Below are 21,702 nucleotides of genomic sequence, written 5' to 3'. Positions count from 1 at the left end.
CTTGCCGGAATGTTTGTACATCTTGATTTTTACTTTAGAAGGTAAAAAAGGAAAGATTACGTACCATTAACTTTGTTCCATGCTCACATTGAAAAATACTGTTGTTTTAGTTTATCAATTGTTGCTTCAAAAATGATCAGTATCAAATGACTGACAAACATACGCATACAAGTACAAATAGGTTTTGATAAGAAAAAACTGCACAGTTGTGTATTGGTGACTTTATCATTGTGCACTAGAAATAAATACAGGTAACTACATTTTTAACATACGTGAATAGCCACGGTAGTAGAAATGCACAAATATACAAACGCAGAAGCGCAAGCTGTGTAGCATTTAGTATTTTGTCCGTTAAGCATTCTGATGAATGTCCCTGAAGAAAATATCAACGCGCATTCTAATAATGTTGTCTTAAATATGGGATATCACGTGAAAAAACGGTACTCGCTGCTTCTAATTCTATAGGACGTACCTCTCTTTTGAACATTGACAATGGGGTATTTAAATAGGTTGATATAAGTCCTCATATGCAATATTTTTTAAATGTGAGCATAGAAATTAAAGTTCAGACATAATTGTCCATATTAATTCATAAATTCTGAAAAATCATTCAAAATGAGTTTCCCAAGGGCAATTCAAAATGGTATATATTTTCAATACGCTTTGTATACACTGAAACTTGTAGTAGCCACAATGCCTTGCAACTCATTCACCTGATTGGTTTGTCGATAAAAGTAAACAGATGGCTAATTTAGTATGCAAACTTATGCCGACATCACAAAATATAGTGGTCTCGACCTGTTAATATAACGATATAATTTATAATACGTTTGAACTAATTTGAGCTAACAGTAATTGCATGTTCTTTACATGTAGCAGTATACAATTATATTAGCTATAGCTGCAGAACATGCTCCACATTGAGAATTCGATCTGAAGACATTTTTCCCGTTGTACAGGGACCTGTCCCTATGATGGAGCGATAAGGGACCCCACAGATTGCGTTAAGTACTATCTTTGATGGAGTCGTTTTACGACAGCCGAAATCTTGTCCGACCGGAATGCTGTTCAGTAGTGTCACAAAACTTTGTGACCGTGCAGATGTCGTAAACCCATCTTCGACTTCTGCTCCTACAACGAAGCAGCCTACTGCGATAAAACTGACAACTACAATCTCAATGAAAACAACACCAAAACCAACAACATCAACAACAACAAAACAGACAACTACAACACCAAAACCACCAACAACAACAACAACAAAACCAACAACTGCTGTCCCAGCTACCGGGCGTCCAACTTCTGCGCCAGGTAAGAGGGTTCACCTAAAATACTCCATTCCTAATAATCAAAATATTTAAATCAATTAATATTTAATTAATACTTAAATTCATTTAAATATTTAAAGTTGAAAAGAGGCCATAATGCGTGTAAAATATGGGAAAGTATATATGTATGACGATTTAAGGCGTATGCAAAATCATTGGCTTCTTAAATTAAAAAACCACCAAAAAACTAGAACTTGGGCATGCTTAATGTTTTGTTTGCTATAACATTCTATTCGTTTACCAGGAATCTCGTGTACCAACAACGAAGGCAAACTGTACCCATACAGTAAAGATTGCACCAAGTACATACAGTGTGTTCATGGATCACCATTGGTAAGGCCCTGCAACCCTGGGCTTCATTTTTCTCCAACCTCTCTCACCTGTACCTGGTCTTACCTGGCGGGATGCCAATAGATCTCTGGACACCTCGTTTGTTGAGAGAGAAACATTTGTGAACAAATTGATGTATTTTTATAATAAAACGAGACGTCCATTATTCATTCTTAGTCTATATTGATTTGAATTGAACGGAAAGAAAAGGACATTTCATGATTTGGGTATTGCAAGTAAAATAATCTCGTATCGTTAAAAAATGCTAGTTTTTCCAGACCCATTGATGTTAAAATCTTTTCATTATACATACTATTTTTAGACTCACCATATAAAAAATGACTTGATTCAAACATTATTTCAACTCATTTGAATCTTGAAATTCTAAACATTTAGAAATCAATGCAGGTTTCGGAAAGAATTTTACAAATAATTAGGATGGAATACATATATTGCTTACAGGCTTGGGGCGAATTACATTGTAAAGTAATGCATTACATTACCATTACTTCATGAATTTGGGCATTAAATTACCATTACCATTACTTGATTTTTCTTAAAGTAATGCATTACATTACCATGACATGAGTAAAGTAATGTATTACCATTACCATTACTTTGTTTTAAAAAAGTAAAGCTAATAAAGAGTTTTTGCAAATGTTTCAAATATAAAACACTCTTTAACATATCTACAGGTTCATGTTCAGTATCAGGTTCAAATTCAATGACTATATATACAAGAGTCATTCTTTATTTGCTCAATATATAATAATCTTGTGGCATTATGAACAACATATTACATAAGTAAAAAGATATGTATAGACATTTGGCATGATACAATGTCAGATATGATATAGAGACACAGAATTCGTGCATAATAGAAAACAATTTATGGAATAATGTTGCGGTTATTAAAAAGCTAAATAGAGATATTTCCCCAGATAACACAAATCTTTATAATTTTGGACACTTAATTGTATTAATTTATAGACAGAGGGGTTTTCCCCGTCATATTTCTTAATATATTTTAATTGGATTTCTTTATGCTGAGGACACTTTAAGACAAAAGATTGCTGTTGCACTTTATGATCAAAGTTTCAAAGGTTTCATCTTTTAACTGCATCCTATTAGTTTGAAAATCTTCCCAGCTATACTAAATAAACGTTCTACAGGTGCAGTGGAAGCTGGGACTGAAAGATTGTTTGACAATTTTTATCTTAGGATATATTAAGTGAAAGAATAGAAAAAATACACGAATCTTGTATTTTCTATCAGTCCAAACTAATGTACTTAATATACATGTACAACAGAGGGAGAGAGAGAGAGAGAGAGAGAGAGAGAGAGAGAGAGAGAGAGAGAGAGAGAGAGAGAGAGAGAGAGAGAGAGAGAGAGAGAGAGAGAGGGGGGTTATTTTCAAATGGGTTTTAATATTGGAAGTGATTTTGATTTTCATCATGGATGGACAGTGCATATATTTTGTCCTTAAAGGTGCATTGTCTGTCCCCTATTCTATTGGGACATGGCGTAGGGAAGGGGATTGGGGTGTTTAGCACTTCTTATAACAGTAGATTGTTTTGATACCTAGGTTATCCTGGGGGCCATAGTGTGTTGTTGACACATCTTTATTGAAGTGCAAACTAATTGGTGTAAATTGTTTAAATGATTTAAAACTATTAAAAACAACACTCATAAAAATGGTGCATAAAAATGTTATGAAACTGTGTTGTTATATCTAATAATATGAACAATTTAAAAAGGAAATTTTATAAATCTTTTTTAATACAATTAAAATATTTTTATTTCAAGAATTATTTCTTTCTTCTTTATAATAAAGTTAATCAAATTCAATTTATTCATCACATTTTTTAAAGTGAACATGCATAAATAAGCATAGTAATGCAAAGTAATGCCATGTAATGCCAGCATTACACTAGATTTTGGAAAGCAATGAATTACAATACCATTACCTGTAATGCTAATTTTGTGGCATTACACATTACTAGCATTACTTTGAAAACATGTAATGCATTGCAATGCATTACCATTACATTTAGCATTACCCAAAGCCTGATTGCTTATTAATGTTTGTTAATCCCTATCAGTGCTTGATGGTGTATTGCAAAGGTTGGCTTTCTTTTTTATAAAATCGATCTGATTATGAGCATGTAAGTAGTTTACTTATATTGGCGACGCGTGATAGATTCTAATTATTAATGAAAGATATGAACGTATGAACACCTCTATCCCACTGTAATACTCACGGGTAGCTGTAGTTTATCGCTAACCTATTAAGCTTTAATGTAGCGCAGCAGCATTTTAAGATATTTGAAATTACGAAAAATTTATAAACAAAGTCAATACCAGTCGGATCTGTGCAGAACTCCTAAATTCATGCAATTAAATAATCAAGATTTATTCAAGATAATAATATTAGATTTATTCAATAACACAACATATGTAATACTATAATTATAATTACCCTCTCCCATTCATTCATACCTTAATTACACATATAATTAATAAATTAAAAATCATTAATGTATCACCAGAACCTTCATTTAAAAACCTCCCAAAAATATAAGGTTGGGCAAAGGGGAATAACTTTTATTAAATAATCCCGTTACGTGACATTTGATTAAAAGCAAAACAGGATTTACTGTGCCATTTGGTGAAATGAGTTAAGTTACTCACTGGTTCACCGTTATGGTTAACCTATCAACATATTATTAAATAAGAAAATTTATTGAAATTCATGGAAAATCAAAACATGAACGTACAGTTAAATTACTGCATTGTTCATTATGGTTAAACTTAACCTACTTATATAGACAAAAACAGAACCACAGATGCATATCACAGTTAAATTACTGTTTTGATATACAATATTGGTTTATTCCTATAACTGATTTTTCAATAAATCTCAAAAGAAAAATATTACTAAAGAAAATAATTTCCCAAAAATAAATCGCCAAAAATAATTAGATAAATCTACTTGTTCAAAATTAATTCTCAATCAAAAATACTTTAAAATCTTAACCAATTTCAATCAAATTAAAAATCTAAGAATTTCCGTAAAATCTACTAACTCAATAAAAATCACGGAAATAGCAACTCGCAGTTAAATCACCGCATAGTTGATATTCCGATCATATAAATAAATAAAAATATTTATCCCTAAGTTAAATAAATAAAATAAAAAATAAATAAATAAATAAATTGGAACGACTTAACGTACCAACTGCTCTCTAAAAATCAAGGAGTCAGAAGTGAAGAACAGACGATAAATCTCGATATTTATACTAATCAGCAAACGATCAAAACATTCAGCGGCAAAAATCAATAATTGATCATGTGATCAAAATAGTGATATGTGATAGGATAACTTAAAAAAAATCGCTTTTGGACTAGCGCCACGTAACGTGTGATATTGGAAATCGCACTTCTTTATCGATAAATTTATAATTTCAACAACTTCCATTCACAGTATTCAACGTAACATAAAAATAGATCACAATCAAAACATTAAGTATAAAATATACCAAACAACTTTCAATCAATAGTTTTAACAATACACAATGTTAACTCAAGAATTAACATCATTTAATTATCAATACTCAAGCATAAGTTTATCGACTTTATAGACATCAAGCTAAACCGGAAGCGAGCAGGCAGGAAAACATGTGGCTGCTCATGTACATATACATGCAATTTTCCGGCCATATTATAACAAAGGTAACATTATTTAACATAGATAAGACTTAGCAATAGCATAAGGACAACTGAATAATATCATCTGTATCAACAATCAAGATGAAATAAAACGTGAAAACGAATTCGTGCACAGTCCGAATTTCCTCGACATTGTTTACAAATACTACCACTCATATTCTAAACTTCTTTATTATATCATAACACAAAAATATTACGTAAAAACAAATTGCATACATTTAACTATTTAATATCAAGCTCTGTGTGTATGAGTACTGTATCAACCCGCTCCAAATCACCACAATGTACAAAACAGGGATGGGGTCAATTACAATGGAAAGTAATTAATTAAATTACAATTACTTGCTTGAATTCTTCAATTAAATTACCATTACCATACCAAGAGTTTTCAAATGTAATTAATTAAATTACAATTACTTTGCAGATGTAATTAATTAAATTACAAATTACATTTTCATCAAAATTTACTAAAACCATGATTTATATACAACATATAAACATTTAAGGAGGTTTATCTATAAAATGAATAAATTTCCTCATAATCAAAATAATTTCACTGTTAGAGAATTTGCTAACTATTCTGATAATTATTTACAATTTTTGGAAAGAAAAAATATATATTTGGTTTTTATTGTTTATTTTAAAACGCAGGTACTGGTATTCACAATATGGAGGTGTCCCATACACCCTGATATTCAATAAACATTTAAAAGTCATATTCATTAACCTACACCTACCATGTCCACTAAAGTATTTCTTGCATGCAAAACTATAATTTATTAAAAACTTTCTCCTTTACATTTTTAAACACTATTTTTGGGAGTTGATTTTACTCAGACAAACCGAAAGTGAAACAGTGTTTGGACCTCAGCACAAATCATTGCTGCTGACAAGACTTAGTTCTTGAACATAATTGATGAATTCGATGTAATGTATGCTGAAGCATTGTTTTTCAAGGAAATTTATTTATAAATACTTTGAAAATAGTCAGATTTTAAATGGTACGAACAAATTTAATATTTTTGTAGTCGTATGTATTTCTACGCCAGAGTTCAATATAGTTTCGTTCAACTCGACGCTAAGCTGTCTCCGTAAATCCTTGTCGGAGATTTACGGTGCAGCCGAGCGTTTGGTTGAACGAGACTAGAGTTCAATATTGCTTGGATCCATACAATTTTTTGACAAATATTTCTATCACTGATACATAGTTTGATTGAATTTATTTTATCTTTAAATATTATTTAACATTATTCATATGAAGGTTTCTCGACATTCTTGTCGAAAAAGTCTAAAAAATTCATTTTATAAAAATGTGCGTAATTCAAATTAGAAACTACATGTACTTGTCATGCAAAATAACATATCATTGATTTTAAAATAAATAAACATCGAAAAAATCAACTCCCGTCAGTTCTTCAGTACTTTGATTTTTCTTTTGGAAATACAATGCCAATGTACAGGTTAATCTCGGGTAGAGAGCAGACTATAATTGTTATCAAAACACTTCACACCTGTTGTTCTCTACCTAATTATCAAAATATTAGCAATAAGGGAACACAACCTGTGGACATGTTAGGCATCAAAAACTTAAACCCATTTGAAGCCATACATTTTACCTCTGTGTATTTTTAGGCTATCAATTACAAAGCATGACTTGATAGTTTATATAATTTCGATAACACTGATTTTGTTTGTAAATTAAACAGTGATGTTTTAAACTAACTCAATGATAATTGACACACTAATTATTCTAATAAGAAGGGAAATAAGTATTTTTAAGAAAAAAGAGATCAAACAAATCATCAAATACATTTGGGAAACTTATCATTGAATATTGAATCATTGAAAAATCCATTTTGAAAAATATTTAGTATGATATATATAATAATAGTTCAATGCATTTTAACTACTCTTCGAACTTGACCTAACGTACCATTGTGTGGGGAAAAATGGGTAGTGGGCAGCTCAATAGTTATATGTCCATCAGTGTGTAATTGAAAGTAATTGAAAAGTAATTGGAATTGCATGCCTTTTTTTGAAAGTAATTAATTAAATTACCATTACATGTATTTGAAAAGGTGGCCAATTACACATTACTTCCAATTACATCAAAATTTGTAATTAATTACACTCAATTACCATTACAAATTACCATTACCCCATCCCTGGTACAAAAACATATTACAGTCATTGACTCTATTTGATAGAAATATCAACCCGCTCCAAGCTCATACAAAATAACGAAATATTACAGTCATTGACTGAGTATAGTTCATTGAACACTGTCATAGATGAAACAATAAGTAAGACTGTGTCATCAAACATTATTGTCATAAAATAAAAAGTAAAAAAGGGGGGGGGGGGGTACATCATTACACCAACAGTTAAGTAAGCGCACACTTAATAGTTTGATATTCCTCACATAGAGAGACTCGGTGATGTCCGGAAACTAATTTTGGATTGATTTGAAATTTGAAGTATTCTTTGTGTTGTTGAAAAATCAATAAGGGGCTTATCAATTTTAATAAACTGCGCTCTACGATTGATCACGTACCATATAATTCTCTTTGGAAGTCTAGTTACTAGCTGCATATTCCGCGTTTCTGATATGCATGTACATTTAGAGGAGAAAATGAAACCGATAATAGCTATTTTACTAAGTCTCGTGAAACCATCTTATCAAGAAACAGAGAGATTTCAACAACGTCCTTTTCAAATTATTGAACATAAGCAAGGCCAGGTTTGCTTGAGCAACACTGTTGGTTGGTATACAGCCCCCACCGTGCGTGCTTGTGCCTCTTTGATAAGCATGGAACAAAGTCAAACTGGTGCAACAGTTTTTACCTTCGACAGTACTCACTTTATCTGTCGAACTTACATAGAGGAGAATTTTAACGTTTGTTTCTTTGATGTTTGCTCCGATTGTGTTTCCTACAAATGTAGTAACCCCCAAGACTCTACATCAACCGCCTATTACCCAGAAACAAGTTCTGTTGCACTAACCACAAAACCAGAAACAACGACTACATACACTGGAAATCCGGAAACTGATTCTGTGACTAATTCAATGGTTACGACTACTACAGCAAATACAGGTAAAACTATTTATGTATGCAGTTTAGTGTCGATTGCACCACACTTAATTCAGGGTTACTTTTATACTAGTATATCTTAAAAGATAGTTCGTCTTTGCATTAACTATCTCCAACAGTTTATAACAGAAGTTGAAAATGATACAATGAAATATTCGGAACATTATAATACATGTATAAGACTAAGGTAAAGTAGATTTAAATTTTATTTGCGTATGGTTTCCCGAAGTTAAATTTTTTTAAGTTTGAAGATTCTTCCTGAAAAAAAAATATACACGCACCACATATCAAAAAATACCCGAACACAGCTGTAAATACCGTTCTAAAAATGTGTATGAAAAGTAATGACCATCATTTCCTTTGCCAGTTTCCTGTGAGGGAGGTGCACATTACTTGGCTCATCCCACAGACTGCACCAAATTCTACCAATGCGTCCACGGTGTTGCCAAAGAGATCGACTGCCCACTAGGGCTTCATTTCTCAGTCCAGCACAGTACATGCGTTTGGCCGGCTGATTCGGAGTGTGAGCCGTAGTCGGACGCCAGTACAAATTGCACAAAATGATTCCTGAACGCTTTGATAGTCTTTAGAAAATAAATGTAATTCTTTGTGAATCTTGGCGTTCAGTCATGTTTATTGAATTCGCATACTAACTTGTGATATGATGTGTAATGTAATTTTATATATTATAAATTCATTTCCTTTTTGGGAAGATCCAAAAATGCATACGTCTTATATGATTAATTCATATAATAAAAATGACAGCAGTTTATTTTGGTAATAGTTACTGGTCTGGAATTTACTTATCCCTAAAACTGCAACTAATATAGATACACAAAATTTTATGCCTTCAATAATAATAAGAGTACTTTATATACTAGTACATGGGGAGGAAAGTTTTCAAGAACGTATTATTCTAACTCAATGGTGAGTACAATATTTAAAATCACACATATGATTAATATAACGATATAATTTATAATACGTTTGAACTAATTTGAGCTAACAGTAATTGCATGTTCTTTGCTTCAAACAACGACATGACTGTAGCAGTATACAATTAGCTATAGCTTCAGAACATGCTCGACATTGACAATTTGATCTGAAGACATTTTTTCCCGTTGTACAGGAACCTGTCCCTATGATGGAGCGATAAGGGACCCCACAGATTGCGCTAAGTATTATCTTTGCTGGGATGGAGTCGTTTTACGGCAGCCGAAATCTTGTCCGACCAGAATGCTGTTCAGTAGTGTCACAAAACTTTGTGACCGTGCAGGTGTCGTAAATTGCAATAGCGATCCATCTTCGACTTCTGCTCCTACAACGAAGCAGCCTACTACGATAAAACCGACTACAATCTCAATGAAAACAACAACTAAACCAACAATATCAACAACAACAACAACAACAAAACAGACAACTACAACACCAAAACCACAAACAACAACAAAACCAACAACTGCTGTCCCAGCTACCGGGTGTCCAACTTCTGCGCCAGGTAAGAGGGTTCACCTAAGATACTCCATTCATAATAATCAAAATATTTAAATATCTAAATTGATTAATATTTAAATTCATTGGGCATGCTTTATGTTTTCTGTTTGCTTTAACATTCTATTCGTTTTCCAGGAATCTCGTGTACCAACAACGAAGGCAAACTGTACCCATACAGTAACGATTGCACCAAGTACATACAGTGCGTTCATGGATCACCATTGGTAAGGCCCTGCAACCCTGGGCTTCATTTTTCTCCAACCTCTCTCACCTGTACCTGGTCTAACCTGGCGGTATGCCAATAGATCTCTGGACACCTCGTTTGTTGAGAGAGAAACATTTGTGAACAAATTGATGTATTTTTATAATAAAACGAGACGTCCATTATTATAAGATTGAAGATTCTTCCTGAAAAAAAAATATACACGCACCACACATCAAAAATTTAAAAAATTGGGCCTTAAAAACCTACATTAGTACCAATTTAAAAAATAAACCGGTATATTATTTGTATGTACTCTTAACAAGTTTATAACATAGTTCTATTACCAATTAATTACCTGTAAATAAAATTTGGTCTATGTTTTTATGTTATATTAACTTTATGTCGCATTATTTTACATTCCTGAGAAATAGTAAAAATCCAATAACAAGGTTTTGTTGAGGGGCATGGGAAACCTGTCGATATTAATATAGATAAAAGTACATTAAAATCTAAATACTTTCAGCGGTTTAAATTTTAATATATATGACAAAATGTATGTTTTAATCGTATGGGAAAAAAACAATTATGCTTCATTTCATCGATAGGATGTACGTCACAATATGGAGGTGTCCCATATCACCTAAACATGCTCTTTGCTTTTTGGACTGGAACACATTTTTAGCATCGTACAATAAAACAAAAGTGATGTTTCCGCTTATTTGGAATCATTTCGAAATAGCGAAAGTAAAACGAAGAAAAACGTTTGAACTTGCAAAGAATATTAACTTTCGTAAATAAAAATGTAAGTTAATTCCAGTTCCAGTTAATTTTTTCTCTATGTGCAATATTAAGCCATTTCTTTCGTTTTGGTGTAATCTTTTTTATGTTTTCAATCGCGCTTAAAAGGAAATTTTACAAAAATTGGAGATCACTTAAATAATTAGTATTGATCGCTAATCAAATTATCTTGCTCCTCAAAATCAAAGGCTCCAAAACGTCGAATCCTGCACTTATACATGTAATATGTTTTGAGGATTCTTAATGGTCAAGAAATTATTCCTCATATCTACTGTCATGTTGAACATTTTGAATTTACCGGGTGGCAGCAAGTACACAATTTTCAACATGACAACTGTTATGAATATTATTATTATTATTAATATTATTTGATGTTCTTATTAATAAATATTAATTGTTTCTTACTTACAACTTGTATTTGATCATCTAAGATAGAGAATTTTAACGATATTTTTTAAATATCAAACCGATCTAATTAATGCACTGTAAATTGCCAAAACTCGTCAGTAACAGGTAAATATACTCAACTTTTGCTTGTGTAAACAATAGAGTTCATACTTTGCGCCTCTCCATTGACCCCGTCAAATTTCTGTATATACTAGTAAGCATTTATCAAATCGATATATGTATAATAATGACTGTGCGAATCCATGCATTGTTTTTATACGACATAGTTTAGATTCCTGTGGGTTTTTTTAAAATCTTGACAGAGCAATGCACTACAATTTTTACTGTTAGGTGGATTTCAGCTGCCACCAAACAAAGGTTACTAGACAACTGTATTCAGAATGTATTCTTACGAAAAAATAATTTGGAGACCACTATTATGAAATTCAGAACATCAAATCACCGTTCACCGATTGAAATTGGTAGTTGGGATGGAATTCCTGTAAATGACAGGATTTGTACAATCTGTAATACTGGTAAACTATCGAACTAACTTCACTTCATTCTCTAGTGCAAATTCCTTACAAATTTCCGAAAACAATTTGTACCTACCAGGTTTAGTCACAAACCAGATACAATAAAAAGGGCAATGTTGGCGATATCAAAATTAAAAACAATGTAAAATCTAAGCACTTATATTTTAAATATCCAGGAGCAAGACTGCTGTGTAGCCTAACTTATTTTAGCATTTATCACTATTCTTTACGCATTTAATACCAACCCGAGATTAAAAAAAAGAAGGAAATCGAATGCTGTTGACCGTGAAGTAGTTTATAAAGCGTAAACTGCCCAAACCATTTTATATTGAATAAATCTTTGAATTCATTCCTTCATTACACAATTTTCTACTTCATGTACCTAGGTCTATTTTTTTCTATTTATTTATTGGTTTGTGCGAATGATCGAGTGTAATTTCAACACGGTGTAGCAATAATGTTTCATTAATAATAGATCATTCAATTAAATGTGGGTGCACTTTTACTTAGAAAGTGTTAATTATTTGTAATTAGTGGAAACTAGCGTTTTCATGTAATAAAATATGCGCGATAGAGTATTACTGTTGAAGACTTTAATGGTGTTCTAACAAAACTTTGAATTAAAAAATAAATCAAATTTTGATTGAAAGTAAATTTTATCCACTATTATTGTTATGACGAGGTCTATAATATATCAAAGACTGTTTTAGACTATAAGCATTTTGGATACATTTTATCGGACAAATATGATAAATAAGAGATTTGTAATTAATTTTTCTCATATTTCATTAATATAGACATCTTTAAACCCAATTTAGCATCATTTCTTTGAAATCTAAGCTCAGATATGCCTTTACCAAACAAAGTTATTTCATGTATCTAATTTTTTTCCCATTTTTAATTTTCACAGACCTGTAGTAAGACATATCTAAAAGTCAACTAAAATTTAAATGTCAGTCGTAGAATTTATTAGCGAGATACAGAGCTCACAATTCCCTGCTATGTAAACAAAGCTCAGATCAAGTTTTTGTTTACATTTGAATGTTGAAAAGAAAATTCAAGTTTTATACCAGAAATAATGTGACAAACGCTCGAAACTGTTTATTCATGTTCCAAACGACTTGGCAGATAGAAAAATCAATTAAAAAAATAACCTTTACACGATATATTAAACCAATATAAAGAAAAACATGACAGGATCCTTGTTTACATATTAACAAAGAATTGGGAGGTCTGTCTCTTGCCCATAACTCTACGACTATCACTCAAACTTTCATTGATCTTTAGAAAAATAGAAAATAGGAATTTCACTGTTATTTGTAAGAAATAAATTTTATGGGAATTGTTATTTCCTATGGGTTATTAAAAATTATTTCACCTGTCAGGTAGGACAGAATAAAACCAAAAGTGTTTATACATGTATTTTTCCCGACAAATTTGGTACATACGACTTTTTACGAAAGTTCGTCTTGTTGGAACACAAATACCACCTTGGTACCGGCATAATTATCCAGCATGGTGGGTTTTTTTTTAAATAAATATATTATGAAATCAATGTTTTGATTCCATTAACGGAAATATAGGATAAGGATAAAGTAAAAGGATGTAAAATTCTAAATTATATGCTGAAAGTTATCAAAAGTAAATTGAGGGTCATTTCACTGGTGATCTTTCTTGATTTATCTAAATATAACTTGCAAGGGGTCTTTGCCTGTGTATTCCCGCAGGTCCGTACCCAATATGTGCAAGTACAGACTCAATCACCGCGCCTGTACCTTTGTAGAAACTCTACGTAACGAAGGCAGGGGATGACATTTGCAAATCTACAGATACCATCGTTAACACAAGCCCCGCTGCATCCACTACCTTACGCGCCTATCATTTTCAGTTCTGTTGATGTTATTCCACTCATATCCTTTTTCCTTCGTCTTTGTATCTTTGGTCCTCCTCCATGTGCCCTTTGATCTACCAGGTTTCCTTTTTTCGGGCAAAGTTCATTTCAATATCTTGATATTTGATGGTATTTTAATATTTCTTATTGTTTTCCAGAGCGTGAAACAGTGAATACTATCAAACGCGATCTCAAAATTAACATTAATTTATATACAAGGATGATCTTCATTTCAAAATCTTTTCGATGATGTTACACAAACAGAATATAAAATGACCGGTAGAAATACTTAGTATATTGAATATTCAAGCAAAACATACATGAGTTTATAAAGAGTTACTCTTGATGCAATAAATTAATGTCTTACGGTCAAGGTTTAATTAGAACTAATTAGCACTAGAATCAGGAAACAATTTGTCACTCGAAATCACACGATGACAATATTAACATGGTTTTTAACATATTTTATTGATTAAACAAAAGGATCAGAAACAAGTTCTAACAACTTACAAGTTTCTCTCCTGAAATATAACAATATTTGTCATGCATATAAATTTAGAACAAAAGAAAGAATATTATAATATTTGTATACATGAAATATTATCTGAATCTCAATGATTCGTCTATAAACTTTGTACAGAAGCAAAAATGTTTTTGTTGATATATGTAAAGGTTTGTTTTTGGTACCATATAAAAGTAAATTAGTATCAATATTGACTAAATCTAACATAAATAATTGATCAAAATATTATCATTGCACAATCTGCTTCTTCCTAAACCCACTTTTCCGACTTGTTCAAGAACAGCCCGTACAGACAGCACAACGGACGTAGCCTCTTAAAAAGTTCGAATAACAGAGAAAAATTAGTAGTTGTAAAATGAATATGAAATTACCTGCCTACCTTTAAGACGAGGCTGAGAACCTGGTCCCATTCTGAAATTAAGACCTGGACTTTTCCGAGATCAATTGGATGGTGACCAAGAGCTAGAGAGTCTGACAGACATGTGGAGGAAGAAACTGGGAGGGAGAGAGTTCATTAAGGCATGTTTTGAGGAAATTCCACAAGAGGAAGAAGAGATACATGTATTCTTTAATAATACTCATCATATCCTGACCAACCATCCCTTATCAACATTATAGATAGTCCCAACAAGATTTTCTTCAGCAAGTTGAATCCCGGTGGTCCAGAATTCATCCCAACAACATCCCACATTTGAAAGGCAAAGTATAGCCCCATAGTCTCGTATAGAATGATTGTATTATACAAACTTGGACCGCATTGAACTTCATAGAGCCCTGCTTGTCTTTCAGGGAGTGAGAAAAAATGACAATATTCAAAACATTCTTGTATACTTGGGGAAACTGTTGAAAGCTAGTAATAATTTTTGTATTGTGTACATTTTATGTTTACATTTCTCCATTTGAAGAACAATGTTTGTTCACCTTAGTATATAACATGTATGTATACATTCCCTCCCATTGTTTTAAAAGTGCTCTAGTTTAAGGGGGCTGGGGGGTGGCTGCCATTTTAGACAAGATTGATCTGCTTTAAAAGAAGAGCTCCATATAAAGATAATGGGAAATGATGAAATTTTATATTAAAATAAATGAAATTTTTCTTTATCAAATAGTAGTTTATAGCTTCAGAAATCACATATAAAATTTTCAAATAAATCTGATGGTTTTATATTATATTATATTTTGACCCCCCCCCCCCCCCCCCCCGCCTCCTTAATAGTGAATCAACATCTTAAGGAATAAATTATAGAGTTCGTTTTTCAAGTGAATCAAGTTGCAATTTTAGTTTGATATCTCTGACAACCCCACCTTTTTAAAATCATTCCACATGTATAAAAGGAACATTGTATAAGGATTGCATACATTTGACTGTCGGTTGGGTGCTCTTCAGTTTGCACATGATTGATGTACGAGAGATATGTATATGGGAAAACTACTTTTTATTTTGTTGCTTCTGTTTTAAACGAATGCTTGCATTATACGGATATGAGATGTTTTCTTCATAGCTGTGTACAAGAATTTGATAGTTTTTGTGTTATTATTATTTTTTTCTTTGTGTTTACAAAAATCATATGGTGCCAAGAGCCAGGATGTTTTTAAAATACATTTTTTTAAAGAAAATAAACCTCCAAAACAAAAATCTATCTTCTTAACATGTTATCCTTCATTCTATGAAGCATAATTCTCCATAGACTTTTTCCAAAAATTAAAAGTAATGAGATACTTCCCTTGTTGTTACATTGAGTTAATTCCACTTTCTTTTGGTGTTAAAATTTAAAAATAAAATAAAAAATCAATTGAGTCAAAGGGCAATTATTATAACACACAAAAAATCAGTAATATTTGATTCATCTCACAGTAACTAAATCAGGCGCCGACTGCTTGTTTTTTTTTGTTTTTTTTGTTTTTTTTTTTTTTTTTTGCTATTTGATTATTTACATTTAAGGACAACACACTCAGAAACTAAATGAGCAGTTAGAATTTCATGACAGTATACCTGATACTTTTTCTTCAGGTATGCTGTAACAACTAACACTGAATTAACGATGTTCAGACAATGGTCAAACAGAACATACAATTGATCATATAAAAATCAACTCTCTTATGCGTAATGTTTTATTTTTCTTCAAAAAAAAAAAATTCCATTGAAGAATTAAAAATTGTAATACCGATATTATTTTTCACTCTCAAAAAACTAGGTCAGTGACTTTTTTAAATTACTGACCTGTTATACTATACACACGATTAAGATTTCCTCAGTCTACATGATTTTTAATCATATGCTTGCTTTTTTTTTTATAGATATGCCGTCTAAAACAAATATTGCTTGTAAGGATTATTCAATTTCTCTGCCTTGCATGGCACACAATAAGTAAAAATCTTTGATATCATAGCGCTTCGCAGAATATTTTAGGTGAAAAAAAAGAAAATTTAGTTCAAATCTCATTTGTTTTGTTACAAATTTTTTTTTAACCCTAAATTAAAGTGACAAAAATCTCAAATGTCAAAAGAGAATGAATTCATTCTTAAGATGTTTAGTGTGTTACTAACAAGTTTTACTTATGAGTTAAAACTTTTTCACAAGCCTATGTTGATAATTCATCATGAATAAACATTGTACTGTAGAAGTTTTAGTACTTTGATTGTAACTTAACTTAGTACTACCATTGATTAACCAAAGTATTTGAAACCCAAATTCGACTGTTAGTTGCTGACATGTTTTCGTTATGTAAACAAGGTTTCTGTCATCTTTGTTGTTGTTTTTTTGTTATTTTAGTTGTTGTTTTTATCTCTTGAGTTTTCGTTTGTTTACATGCGATGATGTGTTATATTTTGCTAAGTCCTGTTTTATTTTTGCGAGGTTTTGGTAGTTTTCTTTTATTTAGAAATGTAATGAAAACGTAACTGAAATATTAAAAAAGCAGAATGAAAAAGAAATAGAGGGATAGAGAGATGGAAAGAAATTAACGGAGCGGTTAATGATCTTCATATAAATTTTTTTTTACATTTACAGGAACCTGTGATGGTAACGGTAGCATGTCTCCCCATCCTTCGGACTGTACAAAGTATCTAGAGTGTGCCTCGTTCATAGTGCACACACGGGACTGTCCCGGCGGTCTACACTTCAATGTCAACAAGAATGTCTGCGATTTCCCCGCCGATGCAGGGTGTCAGTAATGACATTGCCCGGATGTCTGTGTCTGCTTACTTATGACCTTGACACCCGTTAGAAGTCCATCACTCATTTAGACATGATATCTAAAGCCTTCATGGTTAGATGTGCATTTTTGAATAAATCATACCTGTACTTGTATTTGATATTTGCTGTAGACTAGTTTATCTCTTTTTTTGTTTTTATGTTTTTGTTTCCTTGGTGAAGTTTCATTATGGATCACGTTGCGTCGCCAGAACCCCAGTATGTTTTATTTACATGTCAATTTGCTGATATTATCCTAGTGTCTCAAGAGAATTTCTGTTACATAGACGTATGATTAGCGAAGTCGGTAGATTTTGTACAATATTTAAATTCCGACAGCTAGACGGCGTTGATTTTTCCTAGAAAAGTTATAAATAAAATTTCGACGAATCAACGAAACACTTAGAAATGGAGTGAGTATTATACAGTGAAATAGATCGCTCATAAGTTGACTATTTCATTTTAAATAAGAGAAATTCAGAGAGAAAAATGTTGATGGTCAATATGGACGTGTGTTGTCATATAATATTGTGATATATTTGGCAACATTGATTACGTAAGTGAATTTTTGTCATTGGAAAATAAAATATTAATGATCAAAATAATTATCAAATATACAAAACAATAAAAAAACATTGTTTGTATCTAGAGTTCACAAGCACTGTTCATCGTCCTCTCTAAAATGCACACGCACTAACGGATTGAATATTTATAAATTTTACATCCATCTTATTTGAAGATTTCGTCACGACGGATGCCGTGTGTCTGATCAGTCAAGCAATAAAATGACTCCATTAGGTGTTTACAATTTCTATCTATATAATTATCATAATCAATAACTTTACAAATATACACATTCACAAAAACATTACTCGCTATACAAAACCTTTAAAGGGGCATGGTCACGATTTTGGTCAAATTCTATTTTTTCTGTTTTTATTAATAACACTACTTTAGGAATGCATTTCTAATGATCAAATGAAATTTGAAAGTCGGTCGTTAAGTGTTAAGCAAGATAGAGAGCTCACAATTCTCTCTCATCTAAACAAAGTTTGTGCCCGGTTTTTAATTACATAGGTTCAATATACCTGTAAAAAAAAATTGAGCTGATTTGTATATCTTCCAATTCATTTTAAGCATACATGCTCAAATTTTGGTTGCCTATTAAAAATGCTTGACTGAAGCATTAAAATCATTAAAACCGGAAAAGTGATTTTTGACTAAAATCGATACCATTCTTCTTTAAGTGTATCACAGCCCTTAATGTTATAAAACACTGTTACAGTTAAGCGTATTAGTTAAGTATATGTCGTACTATGATTTCACCCAATACGATATTTTGGTTAAATTTGTCCTCGGGACCTTATTCGTCCTTGACCAGACACCTGGTGCTGCCTGTGCCACGTTATATAACCCAGAATTATCTCCTCCTCTACCTGGGGAATAGCCCTTTTCCCTGTACAAAAAGAAGAGGCAAAAGAGAGTATTTTAATTCTGAAACTCCACAATATAATATTATATATAATAAATAATATAGACATTGATTACAAGAAACTCTGAAAATAAAATATTATATTTACTTGTACCCCCTGAATCATTTATGTCAACTTTTTTTAAAAACGCGTAAGTATTTTAATATGATCTTACCTGTACAAAAAGAGGAGGCAAAAGACAGCTTCCAGATAACTGCTGGAGAGTTGCTTTCCCTGCACCTCCTTTTTATACGCACGGACACTGTACCTTAAATTTCCGAACCTTAAAAGTACATGAGCTCAAGTCCATACTAATGTTCTGACGCACCGTGGACGGCCATAGCATTTTATTCATAGTTTCTGAGCCGGCGCAAACAGGTTCATTACTGGACTTATTTACCCATTTCTCTATGACTATAAACAATCATGCGTTATCTGTATGGCCAATGTACTTTAACCAATTTCTGTAGCATTTAGTTATTTTATATATATATATATATATATATATATATATATATATATATATATATATATATATATATATATATATATATATATATATATATATATATATATATATATGACCAATAACACCGTATTAGATTACAAAATATAAAATCACAAATAACCTAACAAGGAGAAACCACCGCTTGTCACACAAACACATCTAAGCCCTAAGTAAATAAACAAGTCATACTAGTATGTAAAACGTTAACCCGAAATACTATCGAACACGTTAACAAAAACATATATCGGAAGTATTTCTTAAATAAGGGGAATGTATGGCCATCTTGGTCTATGTAGAATTTGCATACAACACCATGTTGACGTCATATTTATTGGGTATTTCTATCTTTTGACAACAGTTTTAGGGAATTTTGGACAGAAACAAACCATTTCAAGAAATGTTTTCATTTTATTCTCAAATGCACAAGATGGCCTCGCATCCCCTTTAAACATTACAAAACTAGAGTATAAAGAAAAATACCGAACTTACCCCTAATGGAGATAGGTTACCGTAAAAATAAGCTCAATTACACATCAAGCTTGTGCTACAGTGCGTGCTAATAGACCCCGGCTGACTGGCCAAAAACATGGATATTTATAGTATCATAGTAAACAAATAGAACAACTGAAGTATATTTAGTTTGATATGGACCAATACCTGAAGTAACAAAATTGAAGGACCAAAGAGGATAACATTGATTATAAACATTAAATATAATACCGGTATATCAGAGGTATTCTTCAGGGAAGTGTATGCATGAATAAACCTATTGCATTGTGACAGATTTTACGTTAATTGATACACGTTTGAAAAAAAGGCATAACGGACATTATTACAAACGTTAATTTTCTCATCATAGTACGACCAAAAATAAACTTTGTGAATGTTTGTAGTAGCAGGTGAGGTTAATTAGAAGCGTTATATAACACGATAACTGTTATAATTTGTTCAAAATTTATCAATGATTATGTGGAATATAATCCGATAAGTCATTTCACGATATACAATCAAAAAATAAAATCAGTCCAAATACTTAGAACACTGCCAATTTTCCCTTATTTCAGATCACGTGAACATGATTAGGATGCATCGGTAAGGCTGAAATGAAAGGACCTCGTTAAGGAAATATTATGCATATCTGTTTATTGTGCATTTGAGACAAAAAATGCAGACAGATTAAATCGGTACTTGCCGAAAATTTGAGATTTTTCAGGTGATGGTTTGAATTTTACTTGAAGACACACCTTACATAGCGTACTGTTTAGAACACAAAACCAGTTTGAGACATGTTTCAGCCGCAATGAATAATAGACTTAAAGAGAATCAGTAAATAAACATATACATAATACGCATGATTTTTAAAGTTGACACCAAGCCTGTGGATTGTTAATTTATGTACTTTTTGACTGATAGCCCAGTTAAAACAGTATTAATTACCATTACCCTTGTACATGTAAATAAAATTGTTTCTTTATGTTTTATAGTTACTTTATATCGCATATTCTTATATTCCGTAACAATAAGTAAACTTCCTATAACATGCTGAATGCAAAATGTATCTACATTTTTGGAACGGAACACACCGTCAGCGTCGTAAATATAAAACAAAAATTCTTGTTTATCTGTGAGATTAATTGTTTTGTTTATCTCGCAATTGTTTCAATATCGCAAAAATAAAACACAAATACATGTATGTTGGTTTACCGTCATTGTTGACTACATTTTTTTTGTAAATCTAAAAAAAAATGTATTTCGCAAATAAAACAGTTTACAAATTTTCTTTTTACGAGTATGTATTTCAGTTTTAGCAATATTTATTTCATCGTTATTCATTTTTCAGTCATTTTTTCTGTAATTGCAATTTGAGGTTATTTCTTTCAGTTAACGTCTTAAGTTTGTTTTCGCTCTTGCTTGATTAGATGGTAATTTTGCAAAAATAGGGGGTCAATTGCGTGATGATTAATATTTAATTGTTCTTTTCAATCGATCCAGCGAAAGTGTGGTGGACGTTTGCGCTTATTAGATAAATGAATCCGTATGACTGTATGAAGAAATGAGAAGATACAGACTGTTGAAAACAAACCTTTTAAAATACGCGTATGCTCGCAAAGAGTTTGTACATTAACCAACATACATATGTTAAATGTGTGATGTGTATGCATGTAACAGCATTCCTCATTGGATGAGGGGACCTTAATGATGCCAATACAAGTATA

General features: G+C 31.7%; 1 protein-coding gene and 1 long non-coding RNA gene across 2 annotated transcripts in view; both read left to right on the top strand.

The window, feature by feature from the left end:
• Positions 1 to 10,360, top strand: part of LOC105331572 (chitinase-3-like protein 1) — a 48,703-nt gene extending 38,343 nt beyond the window's left edge. Inside the window, exons 10-11 of the mRNA XM_066067612.1 lie at positions 9,609 to 9,977; positions 10,109 to 10,360. Of these exons, the coding sequence (XP_065923684.1) occupies positions 9,609 to 9,977; positions 10,109 to 10,278 (539 nt within the window). The 3' untranslated portion in view covers positions 10,279 to 10,360. The remainder of the gene's footprint in view (positions 1 to 9,608; positions 9,978 to 10,108) is intronic.
• Positions 874 to 1,824, top strand: LOC117684772 (uncharacterized). Its single transcript, XR_010708062.1, has 2 exons — positions 874 to 1,311; positions 1,573 to 1,824. It is a non-coding gene; the product is annotated as an uncharacterized lncRNA (long non-coding RNA).
• Positions 10,361 to 21,702: the final 11,342 nt, after the last annotated feature.

This window comes from Magallana gigas, chromosome 7 (assembly GCF_963853765.1).
Source record: "Magallana gigas chromosome 7, xbMagGiga1.1, whole genome shotgun sequence".
NCBI lineage: Eukaryota > Metazoa > Mollusca > Bivalvia > Ostreida > Ostreidae > Magallana > Magallana gigas.
The sequence above is the reverse complement of the archived record's forward strand: the minus strand, read 5'-3'. Positions and strand labels throughout refer to the sequence as shown.